This window comes from Aquarana catesbeiana, linkage group LG03 (assembly GCF_042186555.1).
Source record: "Aquarana catesbeiana isolate 2022-GZ linkage group LG03, ASM4218655v1, whole genome shotgun sequence".
NCBI classification, from domain to species: Eukaryota; Metazoa; Chordata; class Amphibia; order Anura; family Ranidae; genus Aquarana; species Aquarana catesbeiana.
Genome location: NC_133326.1, coordinates 699,715,475 through 699,738,018, shown reverse-complemented (window position 1 = coordinate 699,738,018; position 22,544 = coordinate 699,715,475). Strand labels below are relative to the sequence as shown.

General features: G+C 42.6%; 1 protein-coding gene across 1 annotated transcript; it reads right to left on the bottom strand.

The window, feature by feature from the left end:
* Positions 1-20,675: 20,675 nt before the first annotated feature.
* LOC141134325 (olfactory receptor 5AP2-like) lies at positions 20,676-21,641 on the bottom strand. Its single transcript, XM_073623898.1, has one exon. It carries the CDS (start codon positions 21,639-21,641, stop codon positions 20,676-20,678), a length of 966 nt encoding a protein of 321 aa, XP_073479999.1.
* Between the last annotated feature and the right edge of the window lie 903 nt (positions 21,642-22,544).

Sequence of the window (22,544 nt, the reverse complement as noted above, 5' to 3'; positions counted from 1 at the left end):
CCGGCGGTGTGGTGGGTGGCAAGCTTAACCACTTAAGGGCCAGAAGGATTTGCCCCCTTAATGGCCAGACCATTTTTTGCGATATGGCACTGCGTCAATTTAACTGACAATTGCGCAGTCATGCAACGCTGTACCCAAAGAAAATTGATGTCCTTTTTTTCCCACAAATAGAGCATTCTTTTGATGGTATTTGATCACCTCTGCAGTTTTATTTTTTGCGCTATAAACAAATAAAGAGCAACAATTACAAAAAACAATTTTTTTTAACTTTTTGCTATAATACATATTCAAAAACAAAAATATAAAAAAACTAAATGTATTCATTAGTTTAGGCCGATATATATTCTTCTACATGTTTTTGGTAAAGAAAACCGCAATAGGCATATATTGATTGGTTTGCGCAAAAGTTATCGCGTCTACAAACTATGGGAAAGATTTGGGGACTTTTTAATTTTTTTATTGTTTCTACTGGTTATGGCGGTGATCCGCGACATTGTGGCGGACAAATCTGACCCCAAATGGCACTTTTTGGGGACCAGTGACATTATTGCATTGATCAGTGTTATAAAAATGCACTGATCAATGTAAAAATGACACTGGCAAGGAAGGGGTTAACACTAGGGGGCAATCAAGGGGTTAACTATGTTCTCTCAGTGTATTCTAACTGTAGGGGGATGGGCTGTCAGAGATCGCTGTTCCCGATCACTGGGAACAGTAGATCTTTGTCATGTCATATGTCAGAATGGGGATCCGCCTTTTTTTTACAAAGGCAAATCCCCATTCTGCCTCTCCTCACTGTGATCGCGGGTAGCTGGTGGACACTGAGTCCGTCCGACCCGCAGGCATGCTCCCGCAGCATTCCATGCCAAATGTCAGGGAGCCGGAGATCAGCGTAGTAAAACAGCAAGCAGGATCTGGAGCAAGAAGGGATGTCAGCAAAGCAAGTCTTTTAACAGGAATGCAGGAGATAGTCACTGTGATGTTGACTAAGGCGGAGGCAGAAATCCTCTGGGCTGGACGGCTCAAGTAGGCAGGACTGACGAGCAGGATATTATCAACAGCTGAGTAACTGTGGAGAGATAGGAGCTGGCAATTAGCCAACAGCTGAGCGACCATCTCAGAGAAGGAAGGGCTGAGCCCAGCCCTGACAAACAGTTTTTGGAATATCCCATTTAATTTCCTAACCCTATCCAAGTTACCCAAAAAATAAAAAACAACAAGAAAAGCCCCGGACTGTTCACTGAGCCGAAGACTGACTGTGACTGTGTGCCTGACTGCATGGCAATTGTTGGGAAAAGGAACCCTGGGCATCTTTCTAACAGCTCCTATGGGGGTAATGCTACACTAAAAAAGACCTGCGCTATAGAGTGGGCATTCACTGGGGACAGCAGGATGACTATTCCCTCCGATGCACTGCAGGCTGCCCCTGTCTCTGGACAAAATGCTCCTATGCTGCTGTTCTGACTCTCTACTCTTCTACAATCAGTGGCAACCACGGATGGTTTGCCATCTCATTATCCACCTCCTCCTCATCGCTGGAGCCCACTTTGCAGTACGGTCCAACTGCTGGAACATCATTGCCTCTTTCTGCTCTTTCTGCCCCCCCCCGCCTAGCATCCAGTGTGGCTGAACCCTCCTCTCCCTCTATGATCATGGCATTCTCTTCATCATCCTCAATATCTGAACAGAAGGAATGCTTGCATATGACCAAGATTATCCTCCCGTAGCAAGATAGCAATTGTGATCAAACAAATCAGTTTGCAGGGCTAAGGTGGGATTAGCAATAGAGGAGGAGAAGGTTGCACTAGAAGCACTTGAAGACAACTGGTTGTGCCAGGGAGGAGATAAAAGAGGAAGACTTGGTCAGCCATTCAACTATCTCTTGCATGTGTGGAAGAAAAAGGCCAGCTTTGCCAGGTCAAGTAAAAAGTGTACACTGTGCATGCCGAAATAAAAAAAGGACCCTAGCAATAAAAAAAATGAATAGCAATGAACCCCAAACCATTTTTAAATAAAGAAATATATAGAGGAAGATAAGGTGTAGGATGAAGAGAAGGAGGCGTAGAGAGAAGAGGGGGTAGAGATGAGGGAAGAAATAGAGGAAGTAGGGAAATAGGGGGAGGGGAGGGGAAAGAAGAAATCACATTAGCACTGCTCAGAGCTACCCCCATGTGTCAGCACCTCTACCTCTCTATTTGGGTTTGCCAACATTTTAATAGTCATATCAAAGAAGGAAACTGCCACTCACGCAAGCCGAATCTAGTTAGAATGTGTACATGTGAAAGCCTCAGTCAATGTCGTTCCACAGACCAGGCATCCAGAATTTCTAGTTCCTCAGACCTCTATGACCTCTATGATTAAGCCCCCAGTATGTGGGGTATACCGTGGCAGGGGGATTCCATTTGGGGAACCATTGACATGAGTGGAAGGATGCATTCATGTGTGTTTTTTTGTCATTTTATTTTTATTTCTGTAATATATCAATGTATGTGAAATTATATATGTTGTTATATACATGTTTGTAATTATAGTAGGTGAGGTTGAAAAAAGACACAAGTCCATCAAGTCCAACCCATGTGTGTGATTATATGTCAGTATTATATTGTATACCTCTGTATGTTGTGGTCGTTCAGGAACTTATGTAATAGTTTCTTGAAACTATCGATGCCCCCCGCTGAGACCACCGCCTTTGGAAGGGAATTCCACATCCTTGCCGCTCTTACAGTAAATAACCCTCTGCATAGTTTAAGGTTAAACCTCTTTTCTTCTAATTTTAATGAGTGGCCATGTGTCTTGTTGAACTCCCTTCCGCAAAAATGTTTTATCCCTATTGTGGGGTCATCAGTACGGTATTTGTAAATTGAAATTGTATGCCCTCTTAAGCGTCTCTTCTCCAGAGAGAATAAGTTCAGTGCTCGCAACCTTTACTCATAACTAAGGTCCTCCAGTCCCTTTATTCATTTTGTTGCCCTTCTCTGTACTCGCTCCATTTCCAGCACATCTTTCCTGAGGACTGGTGCCCAGAACTGGACAGCATACTCCAGGTGAGGCCAGACCAGAGTCTTGTAGAGCGGGAAAATTATCATTTTATCTCTGGAGTTAATCCCCTTTATAATGCATGCCAATATTCTGTTTGCTTTATTTGCAGCAGCTTGGCATTGTATGCCATTGCTTAGCCTATCATCTACTAGGACCCCCAGGTCCTTTTCCATCCTAGATTCCCCCAGAGGTTCTCCCCCCAGTGAGTAGATTGCATTCATATTTTTGCCACTCAAATGCATTATTTTACAATTGAGACACCCGTGTTGGTGAATAGCAAGGTGAGCCTACACATAGCATGACGTATTCCGGCAGCAGCAGCCAGGCTGGGAGACGCAGAGACCGCAGCGGGGAGGACGATGCAATAGACAAAGTAAACAGAGAGCGGAGGCAGCGCTGCTGAGTCCCGAGCCCTCTGCACTTGGATTGGGAACAATGAAGCCTGCCTGTCCCTTACACCTGCAAAGTATGAGCCGGGACCGATCTCCGAGACACCCCCAGAGCGGCTTCCACCGGAGGATTTAACCTGTCAGAATCTGGACCAGGAGATCCCCAAGCGATGTGGTGATTGGACCGACATTTAGAAACCTCACTGAGGAAAAGGCCCTGGCTGGGTGTTAGCCACAGGCAAATCTTGTCTCTGCAGCTGGTAAGCACACACTTCTTATGGTAGTGGGTTTGATAAGAAAAGTCACCTGTGGAATTTATCACAAAATATTCATTAATTTGCCACTTATTCATTGACTGGATATCATACTAATTGTCTTTCTACATCAACAATTGAATATTTTATTTAGATTTTTAACATTTTTTTTGATTAATTTTTTGGGGACTTATTTATTATTATAACTTTGATCACTGAATATCACGTTTATATGGTTTTGGGTATAGAGCGCAACCACATTTGTTTCTATTTGTATTTGTGTGTATTCTACTTTTGTGTTGCAGCTTTCTTAGGTTTTTATTTCCAGCGCAGTTTTCTCTTTTTTACTAATTAGAGTTCTACCGCCGGCTAAAAAATGGCACCTTACGGTTGCCACCTCCTGAGGAGAATGTGGAGGGCCTCAACTTTGTGTTTGTTGCGGATGAGGCCTTTGCTCTGGGGGAACATGTCATGAGGCCGTTCCCCATGAGGAACCTGACCCCAGAGCAGAGGATTTTCAACTACTGGCTGTCTCGTGCCCGAAGAGTGGTGAAGAATGCGTTTGGCATCATGTTAAGTCGGTTCCGGCTTTCCCTTACAGCGATGAACCTGGCAGAATATAAACTCAATCATGTGGTGTTGTGCTGCTGCATTCTTCACAATTATTTAAGGGGGAATGCAGCCAGCTATCTGGTCTCAGTTTCGACTGAGGTGGATTTTGCAGCTGAATCAACAGTGCTGATGGCTCTGGAAAGTGGCCGTGCTGGCTTACCTGCCCAAAGTGCCTGAGAAGTCCGCCAAAAATATCTGGAGTACTTTGTGGGTAGAGGCGCAGTTGCTTTACAGCAAAATTTGGCAGATGTACAATAATTTTTTTTTGAAAACTAAACTCATATTTCATTTGAATTGCTGTTTGTGTTTCTTAGGTTCTCAAATGGCCTTTTAATTTTGGCCATTTTCTTTAATAGTGCAAACGTAACTTATTTGCTCCATGAGGTGACAATCTCATGGAGCAAAATAACAATGTTATTGTTGTTAATGTATGTAATGCATTCATGATAAAAAATATTCAGCCTTTTCAACTCCTTGAATGAATTGCTTGGAGTCTCTAAAATTGCCTGAGTTTGGCACATTTTAGAGCACATGTCACTGTAACTACACCAATTTAACAAATACACTGGTATTGAGCATTGAAATAAGAAGACACACATTGTTGAGTATAAAACATTTTACTCCAAGCACATTCACATGTGCATTATAAATGTTTTTTTAACAAACCAACATCTTGGTGTTTGACAGTATTTTGCCTTTTTTGTGGCTAAACAGGCATGTTTAAAAACATAAGATACACATCCCCAAATCAGGAACTTACAAAGTTCGACTTAGTAAAAGAAAAATTGGAGTCCCAATTTGTGTTCATCCTCAAAATTTGGCTTTGGGATTCATTTAAAACTGTACAGCATGTAAAACATAACGACTACTCTAAAATTTTGTGATTTTTTTTTTATTTTCCCTAAAATATCTATGATGTTGCTAAGTCTGTTTTGTACATCATGGATGTTTTGTTTCATTTTTTTCCAAATCACGATTGCACACCATGAGCTCACTGATCAGGATTTGTACACTTGCACTGCTGAAGTGATTTTCTTCTTCCACAACATCAACATGACCTGAAAAAAAAAACAAAAAAAAACACGTATTAAAAATATGGAGACACTGAATAAAGTTGACATTTCATTATAGTTTCAAACACATCTAAACAACAATCTAATAAACTTATTTTAATCAAAATAGGCCTGAACAAATGCATTTAACCTTCATCTTCCAAAAACTAAGTATTAGTGGTCGAAGGAACGATGTTTAATGTCCCACAAACAATTCCTGTGTCCACGAACATAAAACTTGGCATTTTAAACTGTACAACAGTAAAGAAAAGAACATGGACCAGCATGAAAGTAATAATAATAATAGGAACACACAACAAATACTTTTTTTTGCAGCACTTTCCTGATCTTTCTATACTGATCTTCCTCTCTCAATTTAAGGTCTGACCAGCGTTTTCTCAACTCATCCTTGGATTGTCGTAAAATTCCTGTGCAGTCTTTTTAAAACTTTAGCCATGATCTTGGCCTTTCTGGAATTTGGGTTTCTGTAAGGTCCACGATTCCCATCATAGTCTGTCCTCAATAATTGGAATTTGGAATTGGGTTTCTGTAAGGTCCATGATTCCCATCATAGTCTGTCCACAATACGATGTCCAACATCTTCACCATTTCTTCAAAAGTCATATTTGAGGCCATATATCTCCTATTGGATCTGGAGCTGGCTTACTCCGGGATTTCCTCATTGCTGCTCTCAGCACAAACCTACTGTCTCTCTGCCATGTGCTCTCCCACTGCCCCGAAAGAGAAGAGGCAGAGAATACAGTAGAAAGAAGGACAGGGGCGGTGTTTGTAATATGAGCAGTGTATATAAAGCCATAACGCGCGGTCACTGTAACGGCCGTAGGAACGATCTGTGAGTGGAGGACATAAGATCGTTATCGCACAAAGGAACGTTCAGGCGAACGTACAATTGTAAATTGGGGCATCAGTGGTTAGTGGCCTATACTGCTTATAGATTGAGGCCTATATTGGGACTATGATTATGAGATTATGAGAGTTTAGCCTGACATTAGGGTTTGTCTTGTGTTGTGTCTTGCAGGCAAAATGGTGGATACATTTACAGCCCCTGATTTTTTTACCAGAATTTATCCAACAATACCAGGAGATGCCATGTCTATGGCAAAATAAATGCAGGGATTATTCCAACAAAATCAAGAGGAAGGCAGCGATGGAGAAACTATTGGAATTGGTGAAGTCTGTGTATCCCATGGCAGACAGCAATTATCCGAAGGCCAAAATTGGTAGCCTGTGTAGTACATATAATAGGGAGTGCAAGAAGGTCATGGATTCCCAGAGATCCGATCAGCAGCAGAGGATATATATGTACCCAGGCTGTGGTACTACTATAGCCTGCATTTTTTGTCAGACCAAAGTGAACCACACCCATCACTCTCAATGCTTCCTTCCACATCGGCTGAGGACACAGCTCCTGAGGTCCACCCTGGTCCTTCGACACAGGAAGAAGATGTGGAGGAGCCCAGCTTGACCCAGGTATAGCAGTGTTGAACATATTTGTGGGCAAAAATTGAATGAGGTTAACTAGACGTTATTGATCCCAAATTTCTGATTTAACAAAGTGGTTTACATATCAATAGACAGTAGTGGCCAAAAATAATTGGGACAAGAATGAAAAAGGCTGGGGTCAGAATGATAGTCTTTTCAATTTCTTAACATTCCATTTGCAACAGTCATGAGCTTAAAATTGTGTGTGATTGATAACCAAAAACCTAAGAATATGTACAATTTTCATGCACAGGAAAGTCTCAGCCAAAAGCCCAGCAGCCAGACTAAATCCCAGCTTTTGGATGCATGACGGGCAACAAATTAAAAGAGATGGAGGAGGACCAGCGCAGTATGTGCGAAGAGCTCATCCTTCAGCTCCTCAACAAGGGGAGTAGGAGCCAAATCACCACCGAAATGCATGCAAAATCGACCATACTTCTCCACCACCTCCACCAACACCACAGCCACCCCACAGACCACAGCAGCATGGCGGACTGTGGCCAATGCAGCCACAACACCCCCAACAAGGCCGCTGGGCTGGGGATTATCAGCACTATAATTTATAATTTTCTTTTGGTTTAATTTGAGTTTTTCTTTTTTTTTCTTTTTGGTGCAGAGAATGCATTTTTGAGTGGAAGGAAGTGTTGAGAGCGATGGCCTGGGTTCGGTCTGGTCTGGCAAAAAACGCAGGCTGTTGGAAGACCACAGCCTGGGGACATATATGTCATCTGCTGATGCTCCCGACCTCTCAGAGTCCAGGACCGTATTATGCTCCCTATTAAATGGACTCCTCAGGTTACCAATTTTGAAATGCAAATAATTGATGTCTGCCCTGGGGTACAAATGCTTCACCAATTCCAACTGTTTCTCCGTCATTGCCTTCCTTTTGATTGTTTTATGACCTTGTGCTCCCTATTTAATAAAAAATTTTGTTTTTGCACAACTCTTGCAAAAAAAAATGTGCATTCTGGTATCCATATGCCATTGATAAATATATTAATAATATGCACAACATTAAATATATATATATATTTTTTTCATTCACATGCCTTTATTTGTAATTTCCTCCACATTAATAAAGTAACTGAACTGTCAACAAAAAGGACAGACCACATTCCCGAGGCATGCGTATGTGTCTCTGTAGGTGGGGTGTAGCACGGTGCGGCGGTAATATTACACTCAGTCCCAGGGTAATGAAAGAACTTGTTTTAAAATAATATAAAGACAGTTCAGAAATAACCCGGCCTACTACAGGGATTTTCAGCTTCCACAGGGATCCCACAGGTATGGCATTTACAGTACATCCGGAAAGTATTCACAGCGCTTCGCTTTTTACACATTTTATTATTTTACAGCCTTATTTCAAAATGGAATACATTCATTATTTTCCTCAAAACAATACCCCATAATGCCAATGTGAAAGAAGTTTGTTTGAAATCTTTGCAAATTTATTAAAAATAAAAAAATGAAAGAAAATCCCATATACATAAGTATTCACAGCCTTTGCCATGAAACAATTGAGCTTAGGTGCATCCTGTTTCCACTGATCATCCTTGAGATGTTTCTACAACTAGATTGGAGTCCACCTGTGGTAAATTCAGTTGATTGGACATGATTTGGAAAGGCACACACCTGTCTATAAAGGGTCCTACAGTTATCAGTGCATGTCAGAGCACAAACCAAGCCATGAAGTCCAAGGAATTGTTTTTAGACCTCTGAGACAGGATTGTATGGAGGTATAGATCTGGGGGAGGGTACAGAAACATTTCTGCAGCATTGAAGTTCCCAATGAGCACAGTGGCCTCCATCATCTGTAAGTGGAAGAAGTTTGGAACCACCAGGACTTTTCATAAAGTTGGCCCGCCTGCCAAACTGTGGGATTGGGGGAGAAGGGCCTTAGTCAGGGAGGTGACCGAGAACCCGATGGTCACCAGCGTTTCTTTGTGGAGAGAGAAGTTTCCAGAAGAACAACCATCTCTGCAGCACTCCACTAATCAGGCCTGTATAGTAGAGAGACCAGACATAAGCCACTTCTCAGTAACAGGCACATGACAGCCCGCCTGGAGTTTGCCAAAAGGCACCTGAAGGACTTTCAGACCATGAGAAACAAAATTCTCTGGTCTGATGTAACAAAGATTGAACTCTTTGGCCTGAATGGCCAGCGTCATGGAGGAAACCAGACACCGCTCATCACCTGGCCAATACCATCCCTACAGTGAAGCATGGTGGCGGCAGCATCATGCAATAGGGATGTTTTTCAGCGGCATGAACTGGGAGACTGGTCAGGATAGAGGGAAACCTGCTCCAGAGCGCTGTGGACCTCAGACTGGAGCAAAGGTTCATCTTCCAACAGGACAATGTCCAAATAATTAACAGGTCATGTACGTGTACAGGATACCCTCGATCTCCCATTTAGCATACAGGAGGCCGAGGGTATCCTGTACAATAGGGATCCTAGCATTATACAATACAGACGTTTTATTGATGACCTGTTAATTATTTGGAAGTGGAACGTGGTTTCTTTGGAAGAAATATTACAGACAATGAATGATAATGATCAGAATATCAACCTGACATGGAACATCAATAAATATATGGTACACTTTTTAGATCTGGAAATTTGTAATACTCCACGAGTTATAGAGAAAAGAACGTATTTCAAGGTGATCGACCGTAACTCTTATATCCCCACCATGACCTGCCATTTTAGACCTTGGTTGGATAACATCCCACGTGGCCAATATATGAGAATTAAGGAAAAAATTGGACACAAGAAGTAGACTTTGAGCTACAATCACAACAGCTGACCAACATGTTCAAACAAAAGGGGTATCGAGATGACTTTCTAGAAAAAGAGAGAAATAAAATGAAAAGTATGAATAGAGGAGATCTTCTTAAGGATAGTACCAGAAATATTAGCTCCAACAAAGATATGGGCACATGTATTGTCCTGGATTTTAATCTGCAGATTAAGGAAGTAGAGAAAATTATCTCTAAATATTGGAATATCCTGAAACAAGATGTTCATCTCAAAGGGAACCTGTCAGAAACACCTAATATTGTACATAAAAGAGCACCCAACTTAAGGGATAGACTGGTGCATAATGTGGTGGAACCCCCCCCCCCAAACCCAAAATGTTTCGGGACATTAAGGGTTTCCACAGTTGCGGACGCTGTTACAGTTGCACTAGGGTACCTAAGAATACCAGGAAAGTAAAAGAGTTCACTAACCCATAAAATAATCGAGTGTACACCATTAGGGACTTCATTTTGTGTGACACTGCGGGTGTAGTCTACGCAGTTACAGTGGGGACGGAAACTATTCAGACCCCCTTAAATTTTTCACTCTTTGTTATATTGCAGCCATTTGCTAAAATCATTTAAGTTCATTTTTTTTCCTCATTAATGTACACATAACACCCCATATTGACAGAAAAACACAGAATTGTTGACATTTTTGCAGATTTATTAAAAAAGAAAAACTGAAATATCACATGGTCCTAAGTATTCAGACCCTTTGCTCAGTATTTAGTAGAAGCATCCTTTTGATCTAATACAGCCATGAGTCTTTTTGGGAAAGGTGCAACAAGTTTTTCACACCTGGATTTGGGGATCCTCTGCCATTCCTCCTTGCAGATCCTCTCCAGTTCTGTCAGGTTGGATGGTAAACATTGGTGGACAGCCATTTTTAGGTCTCTCCAGAGATGCTCAATTGGGTTTAAGTCAGGGCTCTGGCTGGGCCATTCAAGAACAGTCACGGAGTTGTTGTGAAGCCACTCCTTCGTTATTTTAGCTGTGTGCTTAGGGTCATTGTCTTGTTGGAAGGTAAACCTTTGGCCCAGTCTGAGGTCCTGAGCACTCTGGAGAAGGTTTTCGTCCAGGATATCCCTGTACTTGGCCGCATTCATCTTTCCCTCGATTGCAACCAGTCGTCCTGTCCCCGCAGCTGAAAAACACCCCCACAGCATGGTGCTGCCACAACCATGCTTCACTGTTGGGACTGTATTGGACAGGTGATGAGCAGTGCCTGGTTTTCTCCACACATACCGCTTAGAATTAAGGCCAAAAAGTTCTATCTTGGTCTCATCAGACCAGAAAATCTTATTTCTCACCATCTTGGAGTCCTTCAGGTGTTTTTTAGCAAACTCCATGCAGGCTTTCATGTGTCTTGCACTGAGGAGAGGCTTCCATCGGGCCACTCTGCCATAAAGCCCCGACTGGTGGAGGGTTGCAGTGATGGTTGACTTTCTACAACTGTGATGGGAGGAGTAGACGTGTGAAGTGAGAGCTCCCTCACACGCCCGGACCACAGAGAAAAAAAGCTGCATCTGATACATCTGATATACTTAATGCAACTGATTGGCAACTGATAGCTGCAGCTTTGGACGTCGGCGTTGCACAGAGGCATCAGGTGAGAGCAGAGGACCATGTGATATTTCAGTTTTTCTTTTTAATAAATCTGCAAAAATATCAACAATTCTGTGTTTTGGGGTGCTGTGTGTACATTAATGAGGAAAAAAAATGAACTTAAACAATTTTAGCAAATGGATGCAATATAACACAAAGTGAAAAATGTAAGGGGGTCTGAATACTTTCCATCCCCACTGTATGTATAGATATTTTATATATTTTTTATAATTAAAATTTTTTTTTTAAGTGCATAGTAAAGTTTATTCCTTTTTTAACTGCAATTATATATTTAAATAATGATAATGTTGGACTATTTCCAGATACAGATATAGGTCCACAATCCCTGCTAATTATTTCAAGAATAAAAAGGGAGAGAGCCTCGGCTGCCTCCTAAAAATTAGGATTTTTATGTGGACCAGATCACCTGTATAATAAGGTAAGCACAAACTTAGGAATTTGATAAAATTACATTTTATTGAATACAAAAACACACATAAGCAAGTGTAATAAAATCATGAACTACAAACAGTCCATAAGAGATACTTAGTATTAATTATTATTAGTCCGTGAATTGCCGGTAAAGATGCTTGAATATGCGATGTGCCAACATGTTTCGCAGATTTCCTGCTTCTTCAAGGGCGTCGCTTGCATCTGTTGGTATCTCTAGATTATATTAGGTACTGTTTTATCGTTACATTATTCAAGTACAGTTTATTAAGCTAATAGAGGTGCTTACCCAATAGAAGTTATCAATGCCTAAAATGGGGCATGCAAAGCCCAACTCACATCATAAGGCTCAGCCCGCTAACAGCCGATCACGATCAATACCCCAGGGCAGTCAGAGCGTATGGGATTGGAGAGTGGAATGTCGGATCACGTACTGACCAGCCTAATAAATAAGTATATCCTGTGTAAAGAAACAATTTACCAACTATTTTTTTCTGCCAAATTCTATTTCTGTCTTTTACAGGGGGAGAGATATTGGTTATTGCAGTTCATATTACTGTTTTATTGGTTCTCACTATTACTGTCCATAGAACCTTAATAGCTATATTGAACCCATGGAGCCATATCCCCTTTGTCATTTTAAAAGAGATGGCCATCCAGATGGATAAAGCTAAATTGTATCTTTCCGAGGATACATAATTAGTTTTCAAAATAAATAGACACACGTGTCTGTGTAGTTGTAAAGTCGGATATGTCAGCTCTTATATAAACAGCCGACATATCCCCATTAATTACTGCGAAATGCACCCATATGAATAAGAATGACATCTGGAGCATTGTATAAGCGCTATACTATGGATTTGTATTGATGTGGATAAAAAAGGGGGGATAGTGCACCATTAAATTAAGTATACCTGGAGCCAACTATTCCCATCTCTCAATGACAAAGGAGCAGGGAGATTGTTATTTTGTTATTTACCTCTAGTTTGGTAGATATAGGAGAGCTTCTGGTCCACCACCCTCCGGATACGATCCACTGCAACCGCTGTTTGTGACTCTGGCTGAATGAGATGCTGAGCGCGTCTCCTTAAATTTCCGTGACCCCCCCGGAAGTAAAAGGTCAGCTGACCCCTGACCTCACTTCCGGGGCGAGAGCCCCTGTGTCGCGCATGCGCGAAGACGGCCGGAACAGGCCGTCGTTGCGTCAACGCACACCGCGCAGCTAATTCGTGCGCGGGGAGGGAGGGAGGGAAAGATGTAATAACACTAGCCTCCCACCAGGGGCGCCCGAACAGTCACACTCATGTCCTGATCGCCGCCGGCCGAGCAGAAGAGCCCCCGCTGTGAGGTGCCATGCAGGCCACCTAGGCATCAATACTATTACATATGTAAATGTAAATGGTACATGTATAGGAACACAAGATCTGTAATAATGCATATAAGCATTCATAATCAACATTTGTGTAAACCTTATTAATACATTAAGCATCATTAATTTTAAAGTGCTACAAAGTCACATAACCATTGTATAGTATCCATTAAGAAGTAGGGGGGGGGGAGAGGAGGAGAAAGGGAAAGGGGAGAAAGATAAGGGCAAAACAAAAAGGAGAAAAGGAAAAGGGAAAGTAACGTATTGAAAAATAATGCTATCTCTGTTGAGAGGAGGGGGGGAGAGAGAGGGGGGAGAGAAATATGGAAAAATTCTAAACCATATCCCCGTAAAAAACATTCTAGCCCCCCTAGTGCCATCCAGTAAGTAAGGTATGTTCTATAATGAGACACATGCCAGTCAATCAAGCAGTCCTAGCCAACAGGCCAAATATAGACATGGTCTGCATTGAGTTTTATGGGACAAGGACGCAAACAAGGACCCCTTGATTAGTTAATGTGTTACTAGGTCCAAGGTGCCAACAAACGGTCTAATCAGAAATTATCACTTAGTGTTGTTAGTTATAAAAATGGTTTAAATGATAAGGCGGTATTGAGGCCTGGTGGGTAGGTGGCTCTTTGACCGAAGATCCATCTAGCCTCAAGTTGTAGGATCCTTTTGTCAAAGTCGCCTCCTCTATCGGATTCAGGAATCACCTCTAATGCAAAAAATGAGATAAACTTGGGATCATAGCTATGGTGCTAGTGCGTGCAATTCACGGACTAATAATAATTAGTACTAAGTATCTCTTATGGACTGTTTGTAGTTCATGATTTTATTACACTTGCTTATGTGTGTTTTTGTATTCAATAAAATGTAATTTTATCAAATTCCTAAGTTTGTGCTTACCTTATTATACAGATGATCTGGTCCACATAAAAATCCTAATTTTTAGGAGGTAGCCGAGGCTCTCTCCCTTAGTTTTTATTCTTGCAATTATATATTACTATTAGTAGCTGTTTTATGCATTTAACACTGCCGGTTAACAAAAGGGATGATAGGCTGGTTTATCTGTGTCCGTCCTGTTAATTTGTATTTTTGTGCACTTATTTGCTGAGCAAAGATGGCTCATGTAGGACACCGTACATCATAGGAAAAATGGTGAATCACGATGGATTGGTATTCACCTAAATGTATCCAAGTAGTTTAATTTGATGTGTTGGTCTCATTGAAGTACATAGACCCAGAACTAGAGTGCCAACAAAATGGCCGCAGACACTCTATTTTAACGGACAGCTTCACCGTCCAATCACATCACCCCCTGAGGAAGATACGAAGTTCCCTTGTGTCGACACATGCAGGGGAAGGGGACAGGACAGCTGGCATACCAGATCAGCTGTTAGGAACGATCAGCATACCATCCCGTTACCGGCCGGTTTCAACCATTCGTTTTTTGCTTGATGTAGAATGGTGCACTGAAGCGCCTGGATATTGTGATTACCCTGTGTGGGACCTGTTTATTTTTGGTTCAATAAATTGCATAAGCATACTACACTATGAGATCCTTTTTTCATTGATTTACTGAGGCACATTGGCGATTGATCCAGGATCCCGGACGCACTGTTGAACCCTGTAGTGGTTCCAAAGCGAGTATTGACCAAGCTTAACAGTAAGGTCACACACCTCAAGGTGAGCCTTCATTACATGGGGGGGGGGGCACCTAAGTGAGAACACAGAGTCTGATTATCGCATCACTTTCACAGCATACTGAATCGCATGGAGTGTGGAGCACCTGTAAATTGGATTATTTGAACTTTGCACAGTGCACTTAAGCACTTTTTTTTAATTCCAGTATTTGGATCTATTTCGATTTCCACTGACTTATTTGCTTTAATATTTTTTATCACTATATGAATGCACATTGTCACCTTATTATTTGGCTATTAAGCACGTGTCATTTTATATATTTTTCATCATATATTTTATACATTATTATTACCACGGTGTAGAGGATATATTTTTACCAGTTCACACCCTTGAGGACCGCTCCATGCATGAAGGTGATAAAAACCTTCTCTGTGTAGCATCCCCCTCAGCCCCCCCAATACTTACCTGGTCCCCATTGCGATCCAGCAATATGCATGAAAGCCTCAGCTCTCCGGGGACTCCCCCTCCTCATTTTTCTCCATTGGCTCCCACTGCTGTCAATTACAGCCAGTAAGCCAATGAGGAGAGAGAGAGGGGGCGGGGCTGAGCCATGGAACGTGTGTGAATGGACACACAGGGCAGTGGCTTGGGATTCAGCCTCCTTGGGAGCCACCATAGCAAGCTTCTTGCTATAGGGGCACTCAGCAGAGGGCAGAAGCCAGGAGCACTGGGGGAAAGGGGAGCAGAAGAGGAAGATCTGGGCTGCTCTGTGCAAAACAATTGCGCAGCGCTAAGTATTTGGTATTTAAAAAAAAAAAAAATCCATTAATATCACTCCAACCTAGTATAAAACCTTTATTATGAAAGAGAAAGTCAGGGAAGATGCTTGAGTTGGCCAGGTACATAAATGGGTGGTTTTATGTATGTATGTAAGTGTATATGCACTATATTACCAAAAGTATTGGGACGCCTGCCTTTACACGCACATGAACTTTATTGGCATCCCAGTCTTATGCGGCGTACACACGGTCGGATTTACCGACGGGAGCTGTTCGATGGGAGCTTGTTGTAGGGAAATTCCGACCATGTATAGGCTCCATCAGACATTTTCCGTCGGAATTTCCGACAAACAAAATTTGAGAACTGGATCTCAAATTTTCCGACAACAAAATCCATTGTCGGAGATTCCGATCGTGTGCACACAATTCCGACGCACAAAGTTCCACGCATGCTCAGAATCAAGCAGAACAGCCGCACCGGCTATTGAACTTCAATTTTCTTGGCTCGTTGTATGTCACCGCGTTCTTGATGTTCGTAATTTCCGACAACATTGTGTGACCGTGTGTATGTAAGACAAGTTTGAGCCATCATCTATCGGAAAATATCCCATGGATTTTGTTGTCGGAATGTGTGATTGTGTGTACGCGGTATTAGTCTGTAGGGTTCAGTAGTGAGTTGGCCCACCCATTGCAGCTGTAACAGCTTCAACTCTTCTGGGAAGGCTGTCCACAAGGTTTAGGAGTGTGTCTATGGGAATGTTTGACCATTCTTCCAGAAGCACATTTGTGAGGTCAAGCACTAATGTTGGACGAGAAGGCCTGGCTCGCAGTCTCCACTCTAATTCATCCCAAAGGGTTGAGGTCAGGACTCATCCATGTCTTTATGGATTGGCTCTAAGCAATCAAAAGACCATTGATCGATCTGTTCTCAGTGCTCCCTGGGCAGAGAGCTGGTGACTGTCAGTCACCTCTATCTGTTCTGACCTCCCCTGCTTACTGGAGCGCTGGGCTGTGGAGGAGGCGAGAATGGCTGGCTTAGGCCTTCAGCGACTGACTGAGAGGCTAAGCCAGGTGTTGGTCCAGGGTTCTGGGTGGATCCCAACCATATGGTTGCGATCTTTCCCCAGCCCGGACCAGCTCTGTGACGTCAGCCGACAGCGGGCTTCAGTCGGCTGTCAGCTGCAAATGGGTCACAGGAGTGCAGAACGAACTGCACTCCTTTGATCCACAGGAGAAGTAAAGCCAAACAAGCTTTGGCTATCTTTTTCTCTTCCGTACCTGTGTACAGACTGGGGACCTCTGCAGTGCTGGTCTGCTCTCATTGCTATGGGAGATGGACCTGCTCATGAAGAAATGGCCAACAACAACTTCTGCAGGAGGCTACCCCACCTGTCACATGTACACGTTTACGACAGGCTGCTTACCCTTGGTAACCACTTGTATCTTCATACTGTATTAACTCTTGTACCACTGATGTCTTTATACCCCAATGTGCTTAGCTGACCTGAACTGTAAACTATATGTTCCGGATACTTACATTACACCCCTTGCGTAACTGCAGACCAGGCAAAGGCAAAGTTTCAAAAGCTTTACTGAAAAATGTGTTCATTCTAAATAACATGAGCAACAGTTTTTTCCTAACATCCCTAGTCCCAAACTCAGGCTTGTGGCTGCCCCAGCATACCTGCGCAGAAAAGAGCCCATCTTTGGTAGAATCCATGATAGGAGTATCCAGGATTGGCATCTTCAAGGCAGACTGCAAGTCCCAGCAGTTCCTCCAGGCTGTAGCAGGATCCTGAGGGCAAGTGTGCATTAATCATCACTCCATATTCAGCATATTTAGCAGGCCAACAGGACAAGGCAGGATAACAGTGGCAACAGCAGACTTTCAATAACCTCTCATGTGCTCCGTACTCTCTGAATCGGATCCCTGTCCCATTTTATACAGCAGAGGATCAGTGGGTCGGACCCAATAAAACTCACAAAGAAAGAACCGAGTAACACAATTAACACTTTCCTCCTGATTGGGGCAGCATAAAACTCTACCTGCCTACACACCTTGTCCCGGCTGTATAACACAACCCAATAATACACATACGTTTATAAAAAATAAGAAACAAAGTAAAACAGCGCAAAACAGTAAACTGGAAAGTGTTTCAACATAACCTTACAGTTCTATTAATATAAAAGTCAGGGTCTAGTAATGATATGGGTTCTCTTGTAATAGGGTGAATACCCTGAATCCCGTGGATGACTGGGAAGCATCCATTCAGCTTAATTATCTCTATCTGGTCCAATGAGATGTCTTCCCCTATTGTAAAACCTGTACAGGCAGTGGAACTCCACCTCAACATACTCATTTTGCTGACAGAAGCTCCGCTGGAGTTTTAGGATTTAGGGATTTTCACATACAACTTGGGTTTCTCCTCTTTGAGTTGCAGGAACAGTTGCTTGGGTACATAAGGGAACACTTGCACCTTATGTCTGCAGGACATAGTGTTCCATATACCACTGGAACATTGCCACTTGGGTGATTCAGGCCTTATAGTGCACCTGACCCTGTGGCAGGTAGGCATCATGTGGGCAAAAGTTATTTATACCCTGTTCTTTCCACCAGAGCTGGATTAGGTTAAGGCGGACGAGGACAAGGCATGTATGGCTCCGGAGGCGGTGGCAGTTCCTCGTCCAAGTCAAAGGTAAGGCTTTCCCAAGAGATGCCCCTGGGCTGGTCACAGAAATGCAGGGTTTGTAACATCATTGGGGCTTCCTTCACCGGAGTATATTCCAGTAATGGAGGATTTATGATGTCTGGTAGTGGAGAATCCAAAAGGGTGGAGCTGATGCAGTCTTTTGTCTGGGATTCCAGGATCGGTGGTAGTTGCTTAAAGAGAAGCTTGAGGGAACCCCAATCTTCTTCCTGAGAGGGGGTGGGCTCCATTTTGGTGATGCGGGATGGCAGCTAGACCCCAGGAGAAGGGGGGAGGCCATCCCAGAGGTGGTTTTGACATGGCTTAAAATGGTACTAAACTTTTTTTTACTTGTACCTACAGGAAAGCCTATAATAAGGCTTACCTGTAGGTACAATAAATATCTCCTAAACTTGCACCATTTAGGAAAAATTCATACTGCATGCAGCCAGTGGTGTCCCTGGTGCATGCGCTCTGAAGGTCTGGCATACCGTGCTGGGTCTTCAGAGCTCGTGCCATAAATGAGGGCTCCAGCGCATGCGTGAGAGTGATGCCATTGCGGCTCCGGCCACTTACGTAGCCGGATGCTGCGAACCAGGAAGGAAGACCGGGTGAAAAAGGAAGCCCTTTCAGAGGTGACAGCGCACCAGTAGAGGTCTTTGTTTTAAGGTAAGTCTCATATAATGTGCTAGTATACAATGCATACTAACACATTATGCATTTGTCTTACAGGGGAAAGTTTTTTTCTTTTGCAGCAGCAGCAGCAGCAGTCTATCGTTTTAAGGATCTTTGCAGAAGGTTCGGCTGAAGTAGCATCTCAGCAGGTAACAGCTTGGGCAGGTCATCCAGGCCAATCTTACTGGTGGGTTCTTTCTTCAAAAACGCACTGGAAAAGTGGCATTTTGCACATGTAACAGTGAGCCCAAGGCATAAGTGCAGCCAGGCACCTCTTGCAGGTTGGGCAGTAGACTCTGAACTCTTCCCAGGTGCCAGAACAGCAGAGGGCAAACCGGTGCACTGGTTGGTATCGTTTCCTGGTATCGCAGACTGAAGGAATCTATTTCCACAGAAGCTGCTGGCTGCTGGATGCAATGCATGTGGAGCATCTGAGTGTTTTTTGCAGAGTCTGGTTGCTATATACGCCCCTTATCAGGACATCCAGCAATCTGATGCTTGGACCATATACAGGAGCCAAATAAGAAGAAAACATGTGTAGATCATGTGGACTACTGTTGGGCAAGCCTGGGCAAGTTCTAACTCGCTAACTATTGCCATGGTCCCTTTAGAAGTGGTCTTCAGATGCATGCAGTAGGCGTAGCCCTACATTGGGCAACAAATATGTAGGGTTAGGGTGCATGGGGTGCTGATCACGTCCTTCGTGTTCCCTTCCTCTTTGGGCACCAAGTAAGGGTCACATGAGATGCTGTTGACAAAAGTAATCCGTGGTCTGAAATCTACCACAAAATAAAGTTAAAGCTGAATTCCAGGGAAAACAAAAAACCCTTCTTTGCAGTTGTGCTGCCCCCACACTGCAAGTATTAAATGATCATTTATATCTAGGGGGCTGGGAAAAGCACTTTTATCTATAGTCTCGGCAGCCCCATCTCCCCTATGCTTTGGTGGTTGCATGCACCCCGACTTCATCAGTTACAGTGCAGGGCTATGCCGAGGGACACTCCACCACTGGAGTTTAAGGGAAAAGAGGAAAGAGGAGAGCCTCAGCCGCTGGGGGAATAACAATGGCAACAACTTCCAAAACACTGACATTATGACTACTATGCCCTCCCAACCTTATAAAGTGAGGGTGCTGGAACATAACAAAGACCCCATTATTGGACAAAGACCCCATTATTGGTCCTTCAAACCCAGCTGAAATAAAAGCCCTTGTAGTGCGCTATGATTACAAAAAATGTGTCACTGCTATATTCACCATAAGTTGACTTTGTACCACAAATCCTGAACCTACCTCAAACCCATGGTAGCACAAAACCTTAGCTGTCCATGGTTTATTCTTATGCTGGTTGTTAATGGAGATGGTCCCCTTACACTGGTTGTCAGTGGAGACAGTCCCCTTATACTGGTTGTCAGTGGAGATGGTCCCCTTACACTGGTTGTCAGTGTGGATGGTACCCTTAGACTGGTTGTCAGTGGAGATGAACATTGCTGGTCACTGGTTCCAGGAGAAAATTCGACCCCCCCTGTTCAAAGGACTAGCAACCTCTAAAGGAACAATAATGTTCCACAGAATGATGGCTGAGAAACTGGTTTAATAAGTTGGGGAGGGGGGGGGGGGATTATGGTGGTTATCTTAATCGTCAGTTAGGCAGAGAGTGGATGAGGCTTAATTTGACCAATTGAAAGTTGTCAGAATGGTTTTAAACTGCAAAAACAATATGTTCTGATACTTGTTTATAAAGATATAGTTTACAGCAATAAATGTAGTTTTAGAAAGCATAATTCTATGCTATACTGTCCTGTATTATAAATCTAAGCATGATTTTTTTGCTTTGCCTGGGCAAGGATTTTCTTCACCTCTTGGTTCCTTAGGCTGTAGATAAGAGGATTCAGCATTGGAGTAACTACTGTAAAGAAGACTGAGGTCACTTTGTCTTGTATCTTAAAGACCCCTGAATGAGGATGAAGATAGGTGAAGGAAACAGCTGTGAAGAAAATTGAGACAGTAATAATATGTGAGGAGCACGTACTGAAGGCCTTCTGTCTGCCCTTAGTGGATGTCATCTTAAAAATTGAAAGAAATATAAAAGTATATGACAGGAAGATTGTCACAAATGTATATACTCCATAGGCTATTACAAGGATGCCAGTTACCAGATAACAATGGAGGGTGTTGGAGCAGGACAGTTTCAGCAGCGGTGGGATATCACAGTAGAAATGGTCAATAAGGTTTGATCCACAGAATGGAAGACTGAACACACAATTGGTATGCACAATTGACTGCAAGAAACAAAATAAGGAAGAATAAAGTACCAAACAAAAACATTTCTTCTTGGTTATTATTAGTGTGTAATGGAGAGGATGGCAGATAGCCACATAACGGTCATACGACATGGTAGAGAGGAGAAGAGTCTCAGTGCTTGCTAATGAACAAAAGAAATAAAGCTGGAGGGCACAACCAACAAATGAAATAGACTTCTTAGAGGAAAGGAAGTGAATCAACATATTTGGAGTAATAACTGAGGAGTAAAAAATGTCTACCAAAGAGAGGCTACTCAGGAAGAAGTACATTGGGGTGTGAAGGCTGGAGAAGGCATAGACAAGGGCTATTATCACCAAGTTTCCCGCAATGGTCATCATGTACACCAGTAAAAAGAACATGAAGAGAAATGGGCTAAGTTTTTTATTATCAGATAGTCCGGAAAGCTCAAACATGGTCACTTGGGTCCTGTTTTGATACCCAATGACATTTCTTTGTGTAATGATGGAATTAACCATCTCTTGATTTTTAAAAATAAAACCCCTCACAATATTCTGTCAATATAGAAAAAAATCATGTGAACTAAAAGTTAACAGCAAGAACCTATGGTATGGTTAGTGAGGATATTACCAGGATCATTTAGCCTACTTCTCAAGTGCAATACAGTGAAAATAAGATATTGTAAGCAATATCTTTTAGACTATCAGGAACAACCCGCTTCCCCTGCTCACATCATTCAGTAATGTTAAAAAAAAAACAACCCATCTCTGGGCAAATTTTGAACTCTCACCCACCATGTTCTTAATAATTCACTTAAAAGAAAATCCTCTAATATCCTTTTTAACTTATCTGAGTCTGTCGACCCTTTATGGAGCCTCTACCAGAAGTGAAGACTGATGATCCACTGCCTATCTTGATGTCTTAATGCCACAGCTGGAGTCTTCAGGACCCTGTGAGGATCCCACCAATGGACCCTATGGAAAGGGTCCATGTTACCAGAAGAGGGACACTTACACTCTGCAGTCCAGTGGAAAGATGACTTGGAACGTTCAAACTATTGTCTATTGCTATGACCTGGAAAAAGAAGGATTCCCCTTGGGGTAGGACTTTAACGGCACTTAGATAAATGTCACAAATCAGTTAAATATAAAAAATGGGCATATATTTTATTGAAAATACATAGATAAAAACATAGATCATGGAGTGTACATAGCAGCCATTATTGATAGTGCAAATGGTTTAAGCAGATGGTAAATTAAATTACTCCTTCAACTGATGCGTTTCGGAGTCTACTGGAGATACTTCTTCCTCAGGGGTAGATAGGATAAAGAGCCTCTATGAGATAAGTACAAACAATCAATGCCTATACATGTCATTAACAAATAGTATTACAATGCATAAGTCTATTACATACAACACTT